This window comes from Dermochelys coriacea, chromosome 1 (genome assembly GCF_009764565.3).
Source record: "Dermochelys coriacea isolate rDerCor1 chromosome 1, rDerCor1.pri.v4, whole genome shotgun sequence".
NCBI classification, from domain to species: Eukaryota; Metazoa; Chordata; order Testudines; family Dermochelyidae; genus Dermochelys; species Dermochelys coriacea.
The window spans coordinates 162,642,533-162,658,214 of record NC_050068.2 but is presented as its reverse complement, the minus strand read 5'-3'; the positions used below and the strand labels follow the sequence as shown (position 1 = coordinate 162,658,214).

The 15,682-nt window shown below is 44.4% G+C and overlaps 2 protein-coding genes across 5 annotated transcripts in view; one reads left to right on the top strand and one right to left on the bottom strand.

The window, feature by feature from the left end:
* Positions 1-6,515, bottom strand: part of SETD4 (SET domain containing 4) — a 37,431-nt gene extending 30,916 nt beyond the window's left edge. For 3 of the 4 annotated variants that reach the window (XR_006278745.1, XM_038367935.2, XM_043507678.1), the window contains exons 1-5: positions 6,108-6,408; positions 4,783-4,887; positions 3,465-3,560; positions 2,324-2,361; positions 1,562-1,650 (exon numbers count right to left, since the gene is read on the bottom strand). Coding sequence is in view for 3 of the 4 variants with exons in the window: in XM_038367935.2 (XP_038223863.1) it covers positions 1,562-1,650; positions 2,324-2,361; positions 3,465-3,560; positions 4,783-4,855 (296 nt within the window). In the remaining variant the exon portion in view is untranslated. Of the gene's footprint in view, positions 1-1,561; positions 1,651-2,323; positions 2,362-3,464; positions 3,561-4,782; positions 4,888-6,107 lie in introns of all 4 variants that reach the window. The other variant, XM_043507672.1, reaches the window with a different exon arrangement.
* On the top strand, positions 6,431-11,705 carry LOC119841031 (carbonyl reductase [NADPH] 1-like). Its single transcript, XM_038367948.2, has 4 exons — positions 6,431-6,602; positions 7,756-8,074; positions 10,305-10,412; positions 11,213-11,705. Exons 2-4 carry the CDS (start codon positions 7,789-7,791, stop codon positions 11,647-11,649), a joined length of 831 nt encoding a protein of 276 aa, XP_038223876.1. The 5' UTR covers positions 6,431-6,602; positions 7,756-7,788; the 3' UTR covers positions 11,650-11,705.
* Positions 11,706-15,682: the final 3,977 nt, after the last annotated feature.

Here is a 15,682-nt window from a genome sequence, read left to right as displayed (position 1 = left end):
GTTCATTCCCTCTGGGGCACCTGGCATTGACCACTGTCGGAAGAGGGGATACCGAGCTAGGTGGACCTTTGGAACCACTATGGCTGTTCTCACGTTCTTACCATGGTTTAGCAGTTTTACCTTAGACTATCGCTCCCCTCTATTATAAACAAAAGGAAAATTTATTTAAGAGGAGATTCAAATAAAAGCCAGTGTGAGAAATGGGAATAAACGGTTACATATAAAACAAAATCATAACATGCATTCTAAACCCTAAATTTAACAAGTAATCCTTCTGTCTAAAGGAGGACATCTTACCCGAATTTATTTCAAGAGTTTTCAACCAACCCTGGCAGAAATCCCTTTTACATGAAGCAAACCCTCTGTCAATTTACTTCCTAGATGAAGGATGAGGTTGTACCTCCAAACCCCTTAGTTATACACCCAAACTAAGCTCCCTCTAAGCTGTATGCTCACACAGCAGCTCCTTAAGCACTGCACAGGTACTCAGAGCTCTGGCGGGGAAAGATACCTCTCCCAGACCCAGCCCAGCCACGGACCTGCCATGGCTGCGGGAGAGGCACCCTGGTCCCAACCCAGCCCGGCCGAGATTTGCCATGGGAGAAGCGCCCGTCTCCTGGCCCTAACCCAGCCTAGGCCTGACCTGCTGTGGCCTGGGAGAGATGCCCCCCCCATCCCAGCCCCAGCAGGGAAAGCCACCCCTCCTTCCCTGCAGCAGCCACCTGGACTGAGCGGGAGAGCTGGGCAGAGTCCTCTCTCCCCACCATAGCCCAGGGCAGCCTGCACCTCAAACCCCTCATCCCCGGCCCCACCCCAGAGCCTGCACTCCAACCTCCTGCCCCAGCCCTGAGCCCCCTCCCACACTCTGTCACACACTACCTCCATATTGGTGCACATAACAAAATTCATTCCACACATGGGTGGGAAAAATTAGAGGGAACACTGCCCCAAAGTTCATTGTCCTTACTTACAAACAGAGCTCTCCTCTGCTCATGTACTTCTTCCTGTAAATTTCCCGTCTTTGAAGATTCCACAGTCCTTCATTAGCACTCAGCTCAGACTATAAATGGATGCCCATTTTGAACCAAACATTTCTTGCCAGAAAGAAAACCTGCTTTTCACCTTTCTAGTTATCAGTCCCTAGTCACAGACCTTAAGGACAGAATTTTCAGTGCATCTATACATCCATTTTGCAATGATTATTAATACCAGTGTGACTCAAGCTTCCATTAGAGACCTTACATGACATTATTTGGTGATAGGGTGACCAGAAGTCCCGATATTTGGGGCTTTTTTTAATATGGCTCCTATTACCTCCCACGCCCTGTCCCAATTTTTCACACTTGCTATCTGGTCACCCTATTTGGTGAACCCAGAGAATCCCTATACCTGTTGCCATTTGGCATCCAGAGTTTCTTGGGTTGCATACATGTGTAAATTAGGCTTTACAGATTGAGGCCCTAACACAAATGCAAATGAATAATCTACCAGTGTGTGAACACCCTATAAACACCAAAAGAGGAATGCCTCAAGAGATTTTCTTTCCCTCCTCCACACTTACTTTGCAATGTTTTCCCCAAGGTAGCTACTAAGGACAGTACCAGTGGTGAGCAAGCATTTCTCCGGCAACGAAATAATCAGTTCCCCTGCCTTTGAGAAAAATCAAACAAACTAAAAGTCAGATTGAAAATGAGCCATGGATGCACAATTCATAAGTGTAGAGAAATGTCCCAGAGCACACCAGAGCCAGGAGGTAAACAGATACGACCACAGCTTCAGCGGAGATCATTGTAGTTGTAAAATTCTGGTGGTCCAGCAATGTAGAAAGTTTGTGCAGTGTGTGGTAGGATGTCCTGACACAGGATAAACAGTTTCTGGGTAGGCCGGTGACTGGCTGAGAAGCATCACCTTTCCCCTTGAACAGAATACACCACACTTGGAGCGAGACCCCTTTGACAGGGGAATTTTCTACTGAGCATTTTCACCCAGGTTATGGCTCCTTTGTGTCCCATTCAAACAGGACTACTTTAACACAAACTAGGTACCTTTTAGTTCATGCCTGCAGTGTCCACATAGGACAGTTAAAGCACAACATTTTGGTGCCCTTTGCAATTCACACTCCCATAGGCCACACTGCCATGCAGAGTACATGTAGCCGTATATTAGCATGGGAGATTCCAGCTCCTGATTATAAATTATATCATCTTAGACTCCCCTCTAGACTTTTAGGCTCTCCCAAGAGCAATTTTGATTAGGGCCCAGAAAGTCTCCAGCTGCTCCTGCAGTACATGTAATAAAAGCCATAACAAAAGAAAATACTAACCTGAAAGGCTTTTGTGGTCATTAGGCCTCTTCCCGTATCTGAAATAGCAAAAACAAAAAGAATGATTACAATACAGTATACAATCTTCAGACTTCTCCATAAGACTACAAAACACTATGAATTAAAACTGGTCTGAAAAAGGAAACGTCATGAAAATGAACATATTTCCTATACAACATAAAAACCATTTTTAAAAGGCCCCCATGGACTAGTTGAAGCTTATATATGGATCTTGGTCCAGATAACCAAAGGTATTTAGACACTTAACACCTATTGATTTAATAGGAGAGAGGCACCTAATTACCTTTGAAGATATGGGCTCTTGTTTCTCTCTTCCTCTCGCTTCAAATCTCTTCTCTGCCATCTCCCACATTCTTATCACTTATGAAAGAAAGCCTTTGTCTCTGCAACTCTGCCATCTGAACAATCTTCCTGTGTCCCTCAGCTTCATTCATTTTTTCCCCCAAATCTTGGCTTAAAAACCACTTTTTTCTCCCCTACTTCAAGCTTTTCTTGCTAGTTATTTTACACTCAGTGTTTTAGTTGTCACCCTGCAATATCTCTGCAGTTGTTTCTCAATTTATACTATGTACTATCTGCTGCCTTCTAATTTAATTTTGTAAAGATTTTTGAAGATTATTATTAAAGACACACACAGTAAACAATCCACTCAAATTTGAGCTATTTACTATTGTTGCTATCTGCATTCCATTTCTAAATGTTGAAAGGTTTATTTAGTTAGCCTGCCAGAACAAATGAGGAAATGGTTACAAGCTTAGGCCCTCAGCCGGTAAACGCTTACTCAACAGTATTTTACAAACGTGACCAGCTTCTTTAATGCCTATGACAGCAATCCTACAAGAAGTACTACGTGAGTGTACCCCGCTGCCCGCGCAGAGCCCCTTTGGCTTCCGTAGCAATTTGCAACAGCATAAGAACCCCCTCATGAGGAACAGCGTACAGTATGTGGGCCAGAGTCTACTTGGGTGCGTGAAATTACTCATGCATGCATTTGTTTGAAGGATTTGGGTCCTTAACGTCTGTACACTGAAGACTCATTCCTGAAGAAAACCAGCCAAATGGGGATAAAACCACAGTGAGAACCAGACAACCTAGGATCAATAAGCAATTAAAGTATTACCTGAAAACTGTGCTGGTCTTAAATTTCGGTCATCAAACCCCCTCTCTTTCAGCCAATTCCTAAGTTGTATATATTCCAGTTTGTGACTCTGGCTTACTAAATGAAGAAGAGTGATTAACTTATAGCATATAGTTTAATTAAAAACAGAGTGCACTTGTACTGTAGTACAGTGGCTCTCAACCTTTCCAGACTACTGTACCCCTTTCAGGAGTCTGATTTGTCTAGCATATCCCCAAGTTTCACCTCACTTAAAAGCTACTTGCTTACAAAATCAGACATCAAAATACAAAAGTGGCACAGCACACTAAATTGTAAATGTAAATTGCTTACATTCTCATTTTTACCATATAATTCTAAAATAAATCAAGTGGAATATAAATATTGTACTTACATTTCAGGGTATAGTATATAGAGCAGTACAAACAAGTCATTGTCTGTAGGAAATTTGAGTTTGTACAGACTTCACTAGTGCTTTTTACATAGCCGGTTGTAAAACTAGGCAAATATCTACATTAATTGATGTATCCCCTGGAAGACTTCCAAGTACACCTGGTTGAGAAGTACTGCTGTAATAGAGTTTTACCTTATACATAGAATGGTATTTTATAACAGGACACAACATAAGATGGTGAAAAAGGCATCAGTTCTGTTAGGTACTGAATACCCTTAATGTCACTGATTTCACTAGAAATTGACAGGTTTCAGAGTAGCAGCGTGTTAGTCTGTATTCGCAAAAAGAAAAGGAGTACTTGTGGCACCTTAGAGACTAACAAATTTATTTGAGCATAAGCTTTCATGAGCATGAAGTGAGCTCAAATAAGTTTGTTAGTCTCTAAGGTGCCATTAGAAATTGAGGGTATTTAGCATGACCAGGAATCAGTCAGCATGTTACAAGATAAAACTCAGAGTAATATCAGAAAACAGAACTCTCAAAGGTAAACATGAACAAAAGAAGACTGCAAGTTAAAGCATATTAAAACCAGAAAATAAAATGGTTGTTCACACGTAACGACTGATATCCATGATTACTCTTGTAATAGCTCAGTGGTTTGAGCATTAGCCTGCTAAACCCAGGGTTATGAGTTCAATCCTTGAGGGGGCCCATTTAGAGATCTGGGGCAAAAATTGGGGATTGATCCTGCTTTGAGCAGGGGGTTGGACTAGATGACCTCCCTGAGGTCTCTTCCAACCCTGATATTCTATGAAGACATGTAGGAGTTATAACATGCACAGACTGCAGAAAGATCCCTTGCCAAGTAGCTAATTATTCTGTTGCTTCCCTGAATGCAAGTGAAGACTAGATGAAAACATACAGTACCTCCACTTGAAGGCAAACTGCTATATTGTTTTCTTCTTCTCTTTCTACCAGTTCGACCTTTATTTTTCTGCATGGTAAGAAAAGACTTCACCTTAGGTATACAACCTGAATGAAAAATGGGAAAACAGCCAAGTTCTTTTTTGATATTTCTTTCAGTTCTTGCATACATACAGAAGTTGACTCACTCCAAACTTTTACAAATATACACAAAAGAAATTAAAGCTCTTCATATTTAATATGCTTCAGCTTTTCATCTCAGAAAACACAGGACACATAAGCACTTGAATGAGCAATGCAAGGAGAGGAGTGGAAAGCAAAAAGCTTCCATCCCATGCTGCCCTCCTTACCTAAGAACTGGGCATAATCCCCTTGGGAAACAGAGGTGCTCCCATTTCTACATTTAAAAATAAAGCAGTTTCCACACAGAAACATTATTAATTTACAGTTATGTTGACACAGTGAATAATATAACCCATAGATAAAATTCACAGCAAGAACACTTAAAATAATTATCTTCAATTAAAAAATATGAGAGAGATAAGGTGGGTCCTTTTATTGAACCAACTGCTGTGGGTGAGCCAAGCCTTCAAGCTACAACAGAAGTTGGTTCAATAAAAAAAGATATTACCTCACCCATGTGGTCTCTTTAATATCCAGGGACTGCCCCAGCTGCACCACCACTGCATTTAAAAGCATGAACATAACACACATAATTTACATAAATATTCCATTACCTTTGCAGTCCATTTATTCAATGGAAGACAATACTGGCATGGAAAAAATTAACATGTTATTCCAGTAACAACCCTAACTCTTTTCAGAGTAGCAGCCGGGTTAGTCTGTATTCGCAAAAGAGAACAGGAGGACTTGTGGCACCTTAGAGACTAACACATTTATTTGAGCATAAGCTTTTATGGTTGCATCCGATGCAGTGAGCTGCAGCTCATGAAAGCTGATGCTCAAATAAATAGAACAGGAGGACTTGGGGCACCTGAGAGACTAACATTTATTAGAGCAGAAGCTTTCCTGAGCTCCAGCTCCCTGCCTCGGATGCAAATCTCCCCTCTGTTTTTCCCACCCAATGCCTCCGAGGCAGGGAGCTGGAGCTCAGGAAAGCTTCTGCTCTAATAAACGTGTTCGTCTCTCAGGTGCCCCAAGTCCTCCTCTCCTTTTTGCGAATACAGACTGACCCGGCTGCTGCTCTGAAACCTGACCTTTGCCCTTGTATTCCTCCCAGCGCCTTGGCTTGTCGCAGCCCCGCGCAAGAGATTAAATAGCGAAGGAACGCCCCACGCGCGCAGGGGGAGAGAGCCACACCAACCCACCGTGTTCACAGCTCCGATCGCTGGCTGGGGCACCCCCGGCTACGTTTGCTGCCTCTTTCCCGAGCTGCAGGCAGAAAAAGAGCTTTTAAAAACAAGAAGCAAAAAGCCAGCCCGCTAATGCCGGTAAATAGCCCTGTTGCAAATACGGCCTTTCGGTTGCAGCTTCAGGTCTCGCACCGAGAGGACACGCTCAAGCAACAGCCTCCCGTAGCCCCAAGCCAGGCCCCGGCGGCCAGAGCGCTCCCGCTCGCGCTCGCCCCCCGCCCCGGCACCGCGCAGCCACGTGTTTCCTCCCGTCTTCTCTCCCGGCGCCCGCCCGCCCGCGAACACCCAACCAACCACGCGCTCCGCCTCCAGCTCTCTCGTGTCCCGCTGCGCCCTGAGCGTCCCTATCTGCGAAAACGAGCTCCCCGCCCCCTCCGATCCGCCCTTCTGGGCTGAGGCACAAACACCACTGGACCTGAGAGCAGGAGGCTGAGCTACGTATTGCCAGAGGTGAGTTTGCAAATTGCTTTCTTTCCCCCTAGCAGCCCCTTCCGCAACCCACCCACGGCGGTGGGGGGCAGCTTGCACCAAGCGTTCCTTGCAGCCTGCCTTTGCTTGTTACGGAGACCGGACCTCATTGTTTGTGCAGGGCCCGCCTTAGGGAAAATGGTGCCCTGGGTGGATTTGTATTTTGCTGCCCCTGCTCCCCGTTGCTCGTGGCCCCTGTGGGCTCCCCATACCCCGTTGTCCCTAATCCCTGCCCCATTTCCCCCTCCTGCACCCCTAATCCCTGCACTGTGCCTTCTTTGCTCCTAACCCATGCACCCCCCCCCCCTCCTTGCCCACATGGGGAAATAACGTGGATGCATGGAGCAACTGCCATTGCTACTCACTCTCCCCTCTCCAATGCTGCTCCTCCACACACCCCTAAGGGGCTGGGAGGGCGGAGCAAGGAGTGACCTCTAGGCTCTTTTCCCATTTGGGCTGCATAAGGGAAGGACGGGAGAGCAATAGCCCAGCCTCCCAGGGGGACATGGAGGAACGGGGAGGGGTCAAGCAGTATCTCTGCGTCACTTATATCCCCCCCATGTTCCTCTGGCGGGAGGAAGCAGGGTCTGGGAGAAATCTGGGTGCCTCCCACGCGGCACTCCCCTGCCAGCTGGGAGCAGCTTCTGACTCAACACTGGTAGTGCGTACCTCTGCACTGCCACACAGCGCCCCCTTAACCAGGGCGCCCCTGGGCAATCGCAGGGTGGCTCACCCCTAAGGCCAGCCCTGTCACTGCTTGCCCTAGTCCGTTCTTTGGCTCGCATCCATTTGCAAAGTACTTTGAAGAAGGAAGCTCCTGGATGAATGCCCTTGAAAAACTGGTTTCAGAGTAGCAGCCGTGTTAGTCTGTATCTGCAAAAGAAAAGGAGTACTTGTGGCACCTTAGAAACTAACAGATGAAGTGAGCTGTAGCTCACGAAAGCTTATGCTCAAATAAAATTGTTAGTCTCTAAGGTGCCACAAGTACTCCTTTTCTTGAAGAAATGGAGACCAACCTCATTTTGCCCAATTATTTCTTGGTTTGGCAACTGGAGAGAAATGTACCTTGGCAGAAAATTGCATAGAGAGTGAGCAGGAAGGTGTATTAACTGCTATATTCTTTTGCCTGTTGCAGTGAGCTTATTTTGCCATCCACTAGTTCAGGAGGATGTCCAGCACCCCAGTAGCTGTGGTGACCGGGGGCAACAAAGGGATTGGATTTGCTATTGTGCGGGCTCTGTGTAAACAGTTCACTGGGGATGTGTACCTGACAGCCCGCGACCCAGGACGGGGTCAGACTGCAGTGACAAAACTTCAGGAGGAGGGACTGAGCCCGCTTTTCCACCAGCTGGATGTTGATAATCTGCAGAGTATCCAGACTCTGCGGGACTTCCTGAAGGAGAAATATGGTGGGCTGAATGTGCTGGTTAACAACGCAGGGATTGCTTTCAAAGGTACAATGCTGACTTACTGGCAAGGCTTTGAGCTGTAAATTGCATGAAGAATGATGAGTGTGTGGTGGTGTTTGTTTTTTACAAGAATCATGCTAGCTAGAGAGGCAACCAAGTATGATGATACCCAGCTCATCCCCGTGCCAGCAGAGAACTGTTCCCTACCTGACATTTTTCTGGTGCTTTGTCAGATCACATTTTTGATCTTGTCTTCACTGCTGTGTTAGCTCAAGAACTAACTCAAATTATATAACCCAACTCCTGGCCCAAACATAGATCTCTAGCTTGAGAGAAGTGGTTCTTTAAACTTGAGCTACCTGGCCCATCTGGGATCATGGGTTCATGTTTAAGTGCTGCTGAAGTAATGCAGTGGGGATGCTGCAACTCTGTTACTAAACCAGTCACTCTGTGCAGCTGAAGGGTTGCTTTGCAGAGTGGCTGCTCTCTCTGGCCTGAATATTGTTGCCCTTCAAATACCTCATTTGGCGTTAAACTGATTTATTGTTCAACGAATTCATGCATAAATCACTATCTCAACAGAAACATCTCTTTGTAATGTGTACGCATAGTGAGAAGTGCTTGCCATGTAATGACTGCACAGAACTTTTAATAGTGCTTGGGGATTCTAGCAAAGGTTATTTGTCATACAGGGTGGATAATACATATTTTTTTACAACAACTCATAAACCGCAGCCATCCATCCTGAGCTCTGGGGAAATCTGCTTAAAATCTGCTTAAAAGAGATTTTAAAATGTAGTAAATCTTGCAAATGTTGATAAACGAACAAAAACTCTTACACCCTAGTTACAGTTTACATTTCTTATTTGGGAGCTATTATCTTGGCTCACCACTGCTTTACTCCTATTTGATGCTGAAATCATTGAAATCAGTGGTGAATTGGGCCTCATGTCTCAGTGTTAACATACTGCTCAGTGTTCTGCAAATAGTGGTGTCCTGGCACATTGCTCAAGAGAACAGGTAAGGTGGTTATTAACAAAGCCTTTAAGGAATATCTCCATTAGTTTAAGCAATTCAGTTCAGTGACAGCTATGCCTTATGACAGGTTTCAGAGTAGCAGTTGTGTTAGTCTGTATTCAGTCCACTGAATTCATCGGATGAAGTGAGCTGTAGCTCACGAAAGCTTATGCTCAAATAAATTTGTTAGTCTCGAAGGTGCCACAAGTACTCCTTTTCTAGCTATGCCTTAGAGTTGCCTGCAGGTATGTTGTATCTAGCAAGGGGACTACAACAGTTGGTATCTATTTACACTACATTACTTGGAAAGCCCTCATCCTTTTAGTACTTCTGTTGGACCATATGAACTGGACCCATAAACTCACTGTACGTTAAATCTCAAATGAGGGTCAATCCATCCTCATCATCATCATATCTACTCATTATACTCCACACCTGAACATAGCCATTATATGAACAACATACCCTCATATCTCAATGTCTGTACTTTGACCCATTAACCTTCTATCCCCAAACAGGGATATTGCAGATTATGTATTCCTTACGCCACCCGATCTTAAACCGAACTTTGCACCCCTTGATAATCTCTATGTTGTTCCCTGATAACCAGAAACTTCTATGTTTAAACTCTGTACCATTGATTTTTTTTTAAATAGTCTTAATAAAATTTTTAAATCCGAGTACCTACTACAGAATGACAGTGCTCCCTGTTGCTTCCTTCTCTGCCACAAAGAAACAGGCTTCGTTGCCCCCATTTGCTGCAGTTCTTCAAAAGCTTGATGTTGCCTGCATGGGAATCCTATCTCTGTGCAGCACTCATCATCCTGGCTCACAGACTCATGCTGCAACTCGCCACAACCAGCAACAACCCAGCCATTGCCTAATACATAGGCTTGAGCTCTAAATCTGTATAAAGAATGCATCTCCCTGCCCTGTTTTGAGGCATCAGTTATGTCATCAACTCTTGTGGAGGGAGCACAGAACTCTAAACTAAGAGTTCTTAGTAGGGGAAAATCTTAATCTTTGACTAATCTAATTGCATATTTGGGCCTTTGCATTTTAAGATGTTAATCTTTGCAGCACCATGTACCTGTTACTTGTCTGCACTGTCTCTGTTAAAGATGTGCTTCCTAATTTAATCAGAAATGACTACTGTAGAAGGAATTAGGATTAACTTTAGTTTTCAGAGACCTGTATTTTCCCGTTAACCTGTAATCATAACTTCAGTGTTATACATTTTTTTTATTCCTATGAACAGTTGCTGATACCACTCCATTTGCTACTCAAGCGGAGGTTACAATGAGGACAAACTTTTTTGCAACAAGGGATGTCTGCATGGAGTTGCTACCTCTCATAAAGCCTCATGGCAAGTATAACCTAACAAATATCAAAGTATCATTAAGAATGACTCTTACTTCTCACTAGGCGGCAAACCCTACCCTCTGTTACGAATTCCCTGCCCACAAGAGTACCAGTGCATTTCTGCTGCATCAAAGGTAAAAAGACAAGAATAGCTTGCATGCACGTCTTGACACCCAGAATGTCTGCTTTTTAAATCTAAAGTTGCTTCTATTCCAATCCCTTTCTTTACTAATGGTTTATTCCGGAAGTGCTTATCTATGCCATTATGCAGAAATGAGGGTCTGTCAATATTTTTTCCACACTGCCTAGCTGCCTCATCTGTCCTTGCTTTAGACAGGAGGAAATGGGGATATTTCTATGTCTTACTTGCTCACAGAAATGGAGCACTGAGGCCAAGTTCAGTGTGCTGTACAGTGACTGTGGGTACAAGTCTGAAGAAACCCAGCTCCCTAGTCTTGTTGTCTCCCTGCAGAGAAGTTTCACTCTACGTACACTATAGGCCCATTTTTGTTTTTTTTAAATGAGATTATTCATGGAAGTAAGCACAGTGTTTGGCAGTGAGTGTTTGCAGGATCAGGTTTGTTTATTCAGAAATATCCCTATTTAAAATTGTAGCCGTGGGTCATGTCAAATATTTGCTAGGAATTCCATTACATCCAACAGTGTCTGTTGGTTTGGTTTTTAAAATGTGGTTCTGCAAAGCAATCATCATACATAGACCTTTGTGGAGCGCTTTGGAGGATCAAGACCGAACATTGTGTATGGGCATGTTTTATATATTTATTTATAATTTTCTTTTAATAGGCAGAGTAGTGAATGTATCTAGCATGGTAAGCGTATCAGCTCTGGCAAGATGTAGCCAGGATCTGCAGCGGAAGTTTCGTAGTGACACAATCACTGCAGAGGAGCTAGTGAAACTCATGACAAAGTTTGTGGAAGATACCAAGAACGGAGTGCATGAGAAGGAGGGCTGGCCAAATACTGCTTACGGTGTATCCAAAATTGGAGTCACAGTCTTGTCCAGAATCCAGGCCCGGATGTTGAACGAGGAAAGGAAAGCTGATCGAATTCTTCTAAATGCCTGTTGCCCTGGATGGGTGAGAACCGACATGGCAGGTCCCACTGCCACTAAAAGTCCAGATGAGGGAGCCGAGACTCCAGTTTACTTAGCTCTTTTAGCCCCTGGTGCTGATGGGCCTCATGGGCAGTTCGTTAGTGAAAAGAAAGTGCAAAAGTGGTAAACTTGCCTTAACAATCCTTTATTTGTACAGTAAATCCTCACTTAAAGTCATCCTGGTTAACGTTGTTTCATTGTTACATTGATCAGTTAGGGAACATGCTCTTTTAAAGTTGTGCAATGCTCCCTTATAACATTGTTTGGCAGCCGCCTGCTTTGTCCACTGCTTGCAGGAAGAGCAGCTCGTTGCAGCTAGCTGGTGGGGCTTGGAACCAGGGTGGACTGGCAGCCCCCCTATCAGCTCCCAACTCCTGTAAGTTCCCTGTACAGCAGCCACCCAGCAGGCTACCAATTGCCAGCTGTCCCTCCCCCCCGCTGCCATGTGCTGCTCCTGTTCTCTGCCTTGGAGCTGCTCCTGGGAGCCTTCCGCTTGCTGTGCGGGGGGAGGGGGAAGAGGGAGGCTAATGTCAGGGTGTCCCCCTCCCCCCTATACCTGCCCACCCCTTCTCCATCTAGAGCAGGGTGGGGACAGGACTGCAGCTGCTGTCTCAACTTCCTGATCCTTTTTAAAGGCAATGTACTTAGCGTGGGGTCAATCTACTTAAAGGGGCAATGTGCATCTCTCTCACACACGCAGGGTGTGTGTCTGTCTCTGTCTGCCATGCTGTCTCCCCTCTCTCCATTCATGCTGCCTTGTAGAATGTGAGGCTATATTACCAATAATAACGAGGAGTCTTTGTAGCACCTTAGACAAACAAATTTTATTATTTTTATTATAAACTATAATATAGTTTTGTCTGGTGGAAAAAAATTTCCCTAGAACCTAACCCCCCCTCATTTACATTAATTCTTCTTGGGAAATTGGATTCGCTTAACATTGTTTCGCTAAAAGTTTCAGGAACATAATTACAACATTAAGCGAGGAGTTACTGTATATGTGAGATGCAGTCCAGAAACAATATCAGATGTTACTGATTTATTGTTGGTACCAATAATAATAAAGCATTTGTAAATGTCTTTGCTGTTTCTAGTATCTTATTAGGGTTTATAGAATACACACAAGGTTTCTGCTATTACAAAATGATTGCAGTTTGGAATAATGCATGAATTAAACTGTGCCTTAATTTAGTTCTTAAAAGTATGAAAACTGTTTAAAGTGTAGTTTAATAAGCTAAAATGCATTTGCTGAAATGTATATTCTTTTTAGGGGGTAGTGTGTGGGGGGAGAGAAAAGATGTTTCTTTTTAGTGATTTCACATACTGTTCCTGGTGAGATTATAATGTCTAACTATTTGATCTTAAAAGTAACCATATCAGTTTGGAATAGAACGGGTGGGCAAACTTTTTGGCCCGAGAGCCACATCAGGGTGCAAAACTGTATGGAGGGCCAGGAAGGGAAGACTGTGCCTCCCCAAACAGCCTCGCCCCTGCCCCTATTTGCACCCTCCCACTTCCTGCCCCCTGACTGTCCCCCTCAGAACCCGCATCCCTCCAATCCCCCCTGCTCCATATCCACTGACTGCCCCCTCCTGGGACCCCCTGCCCCAAACCACACCCCCTGAAATTCCAAACCCCCCCGCTCTCTGTCCCCTGACTTCCCAGACCTATCCACAACCCCCCCGTTCCCCAGTCCCTGACCACCCCAGAACCTCCACCCCATCCAACTGTCCCCTGACTGCCGCCCGGGACCCTCTACTTCACCCCCCCCCCCCCACACACACACACACACACTTCCATGCTGCTGCCGCCCCCTTACTATGCCACTCAGAGTGGCAGGGGAGGAGCTCGCAGTCCCACTGCCCGCATGATTACGTGGGAGAGGGAAGAGTGGGGGAGGGGCCAGGAGCAAGCCTCCTGGGTCAGGTGCTATGGGGCCAGGCAGAACAGTCTCACGGGCCGGACGTGGCCCATGGGCCGTAGTTTGCCCACCTCTGGAATAGAAAGTCATTTCATTTTAAGTGAGATGGGAAAGATGGATGACATAGCGTAGATTAATGCTAAACCGTTCCTGCAAACCATTATATTCTCAGCCCAGAAGTCCCCAAGAGACTGTATATGCTGTTTAGTTGAATGCTTCCTCAAACTCTTCAGTAAGTAGGGCCTCATTCTGCTCCCACTGAAGTCTGCAGCAAAATCCCATTGACTTCAATGAAAGTAGGATCCATCTGGGATACTCAATCTTCTGAAGCTAAAGAGTAGTTTGATAATTCAAAGTAAAAGCTTGGAGATATTAGATCTGTAGTCAGTCACCCTGAGTGTAATTTTTAGCCCATTGTAAATTAATTCACATTTTGTGTTATTCTCATGCCCACAGTGAAATAATAAATTCAGGTAGTCATAGCTTTTTGTCCACAGCTTCAGAATAAATTAACCTAGTTCCTATAGTAACACAAAAAATTGCTGATTTTCACCTCACTCTTCTAATACTACAAAACATGACCAGTTCCATTGCTTGATAAGTGCCATGTAAATAAATTTAGTTTATTCCAGCTCTATGTTGAATACCCTGACCAATACACCCAAGAGAGGCAGTGAAAAAATTTTTATATTTTTATAATTCCTTCTCCCTAATCTTTCTTCCAAACTTTCGTCCCCAGGCTTCTATGCACAGATTGAGTTGTAAGGATTGCAGATAAATCTGATTTATCAGGATTATTTTAGATTGTAACTTCATTAGGACAGGGACTGTCTTTTACTATGCATTCGTACAATGGGGCCTTAGGCATAAATGTGACATAGTGACACTTTGGCTGAGGCTCGCGAGCCGCAAGTATCTCTTTAATGTGTCTCCTGCGGCTCTCTGCAGCACATGATATTAAAACACTGTGTGATTTAATTATTAGCCCATCAGGAAGCTTTTACTATGTTATCAACCAATTAAGTGATCAACTTGCCCTCAGTTAACTTATTTGCTGTGAGAATATTCAAGATATATAAAACTAAATATTTCCCCTGTCATCCATGCTACTGTGGCACTTCTTGGTAATGTTGATCGCTATTTGACTCCTGAACCACTGAGATCTGAGTATCACTGCTGTAATAAATATAATTTAATAATAATACCAAATGTAAAACTAATTCAAACTGCCTCCCAGGCGTACTCAGCAACGCAGAAATACCACTCAATCTGGCCCTGTCCAATGTTTGTGATCTGAGCATAAACAAGCACGCTCCCAAATGAAATAGTGGAAGTGAAGCCACCTATTGGAGCTTTACTACATTTCTGCATATTATAGCCACTTTCTATTTCACCAGGCACCAAAAATGTGAGAACGCAATGCTAGACAGTCAGTAATAATTTCATGTTATCCTGAATACAGGTCCATAAACATAAATGGAAAAAAATATTGTCAGGATACTATGATCTGTGATATGCCACGTGTACTTGATATTTAGGATGTGTAGCTGCAATACTTATATTTGCACTGGTCAGAATATCCAGAATGCTCTTTGCATACAAGCTGCCAGTTGTTGATTTACACCCAAAGAAATCAACCTATTTTAATGATAAAAATAGTGTGACAAAACTCTGTCCTTGCCTCCGTGGGTACCGCATTTCCTGGTGGATTTCACTAGCCTCAGAGGCTCACTGTGACCCTCTACGTAACCCTTCTTTCTCTAGAGACAAGGGTCACATTCTACTGAACCATTTTTGTCATAAGCCAGCAAGGGAGGTGAGGAGAAGTTATCCTCCCTTGCATAGTCTCTGTTGTTTCCCAGTCTCAGTGATTAATCAGGGGCAAAGGTTGGGGGGGAGCCCGGGCCCACCCTCTACTCCAGGCTCCAGCCCAGGGACCTTAATAGTATCAGCTATGGTAGCTGACCTTTTAGAAACATGACATGTACAATTCCCTGGGCTACTGCCGCCACAGCAGCCCCCACTTCCTCAAACTCCACTTCAACCTTACCTCAGGGCCTCCTTCCTTGTGCCTGATATGGTGTGTACTACTCAGCCTCTCCAACCACGCAACTTCTTCCCACAGCTCCTGACATGCACACCCACCTGACTAACTGGGAGACTTTTAATTAGTTTCAGCCAGCCCCTGATTGGCTTCAGGTGTCCCAATCAACCTAGCCTTCTCCCTGCCTTGTGGAAA

Bases quoted from the DNA above. Each gene is read 5' to 3' on its own strand.
- LOC119841031 (XM_038367948.2), top strand. From the start codon at position 7,789: ATGTCCAGCACCCCAGTAGCTGTGGTGACCGGGGGCAACAAAGGGATT. The intron at 8,075-10,304 runs GTACAATGCTGA...TCCTATGAACAG, and splicing joins CGCAGGGATTGCTTTCAAAG to TTGCTGATACCACTCCATTT. The intron at 10,413-11,212 runs GCAAGTATAACC...TTCTTTTAATAG, and splicing joins ACCTCTCATAAAGCCTCATG to GCAGAGTAGTGAATGTATCT.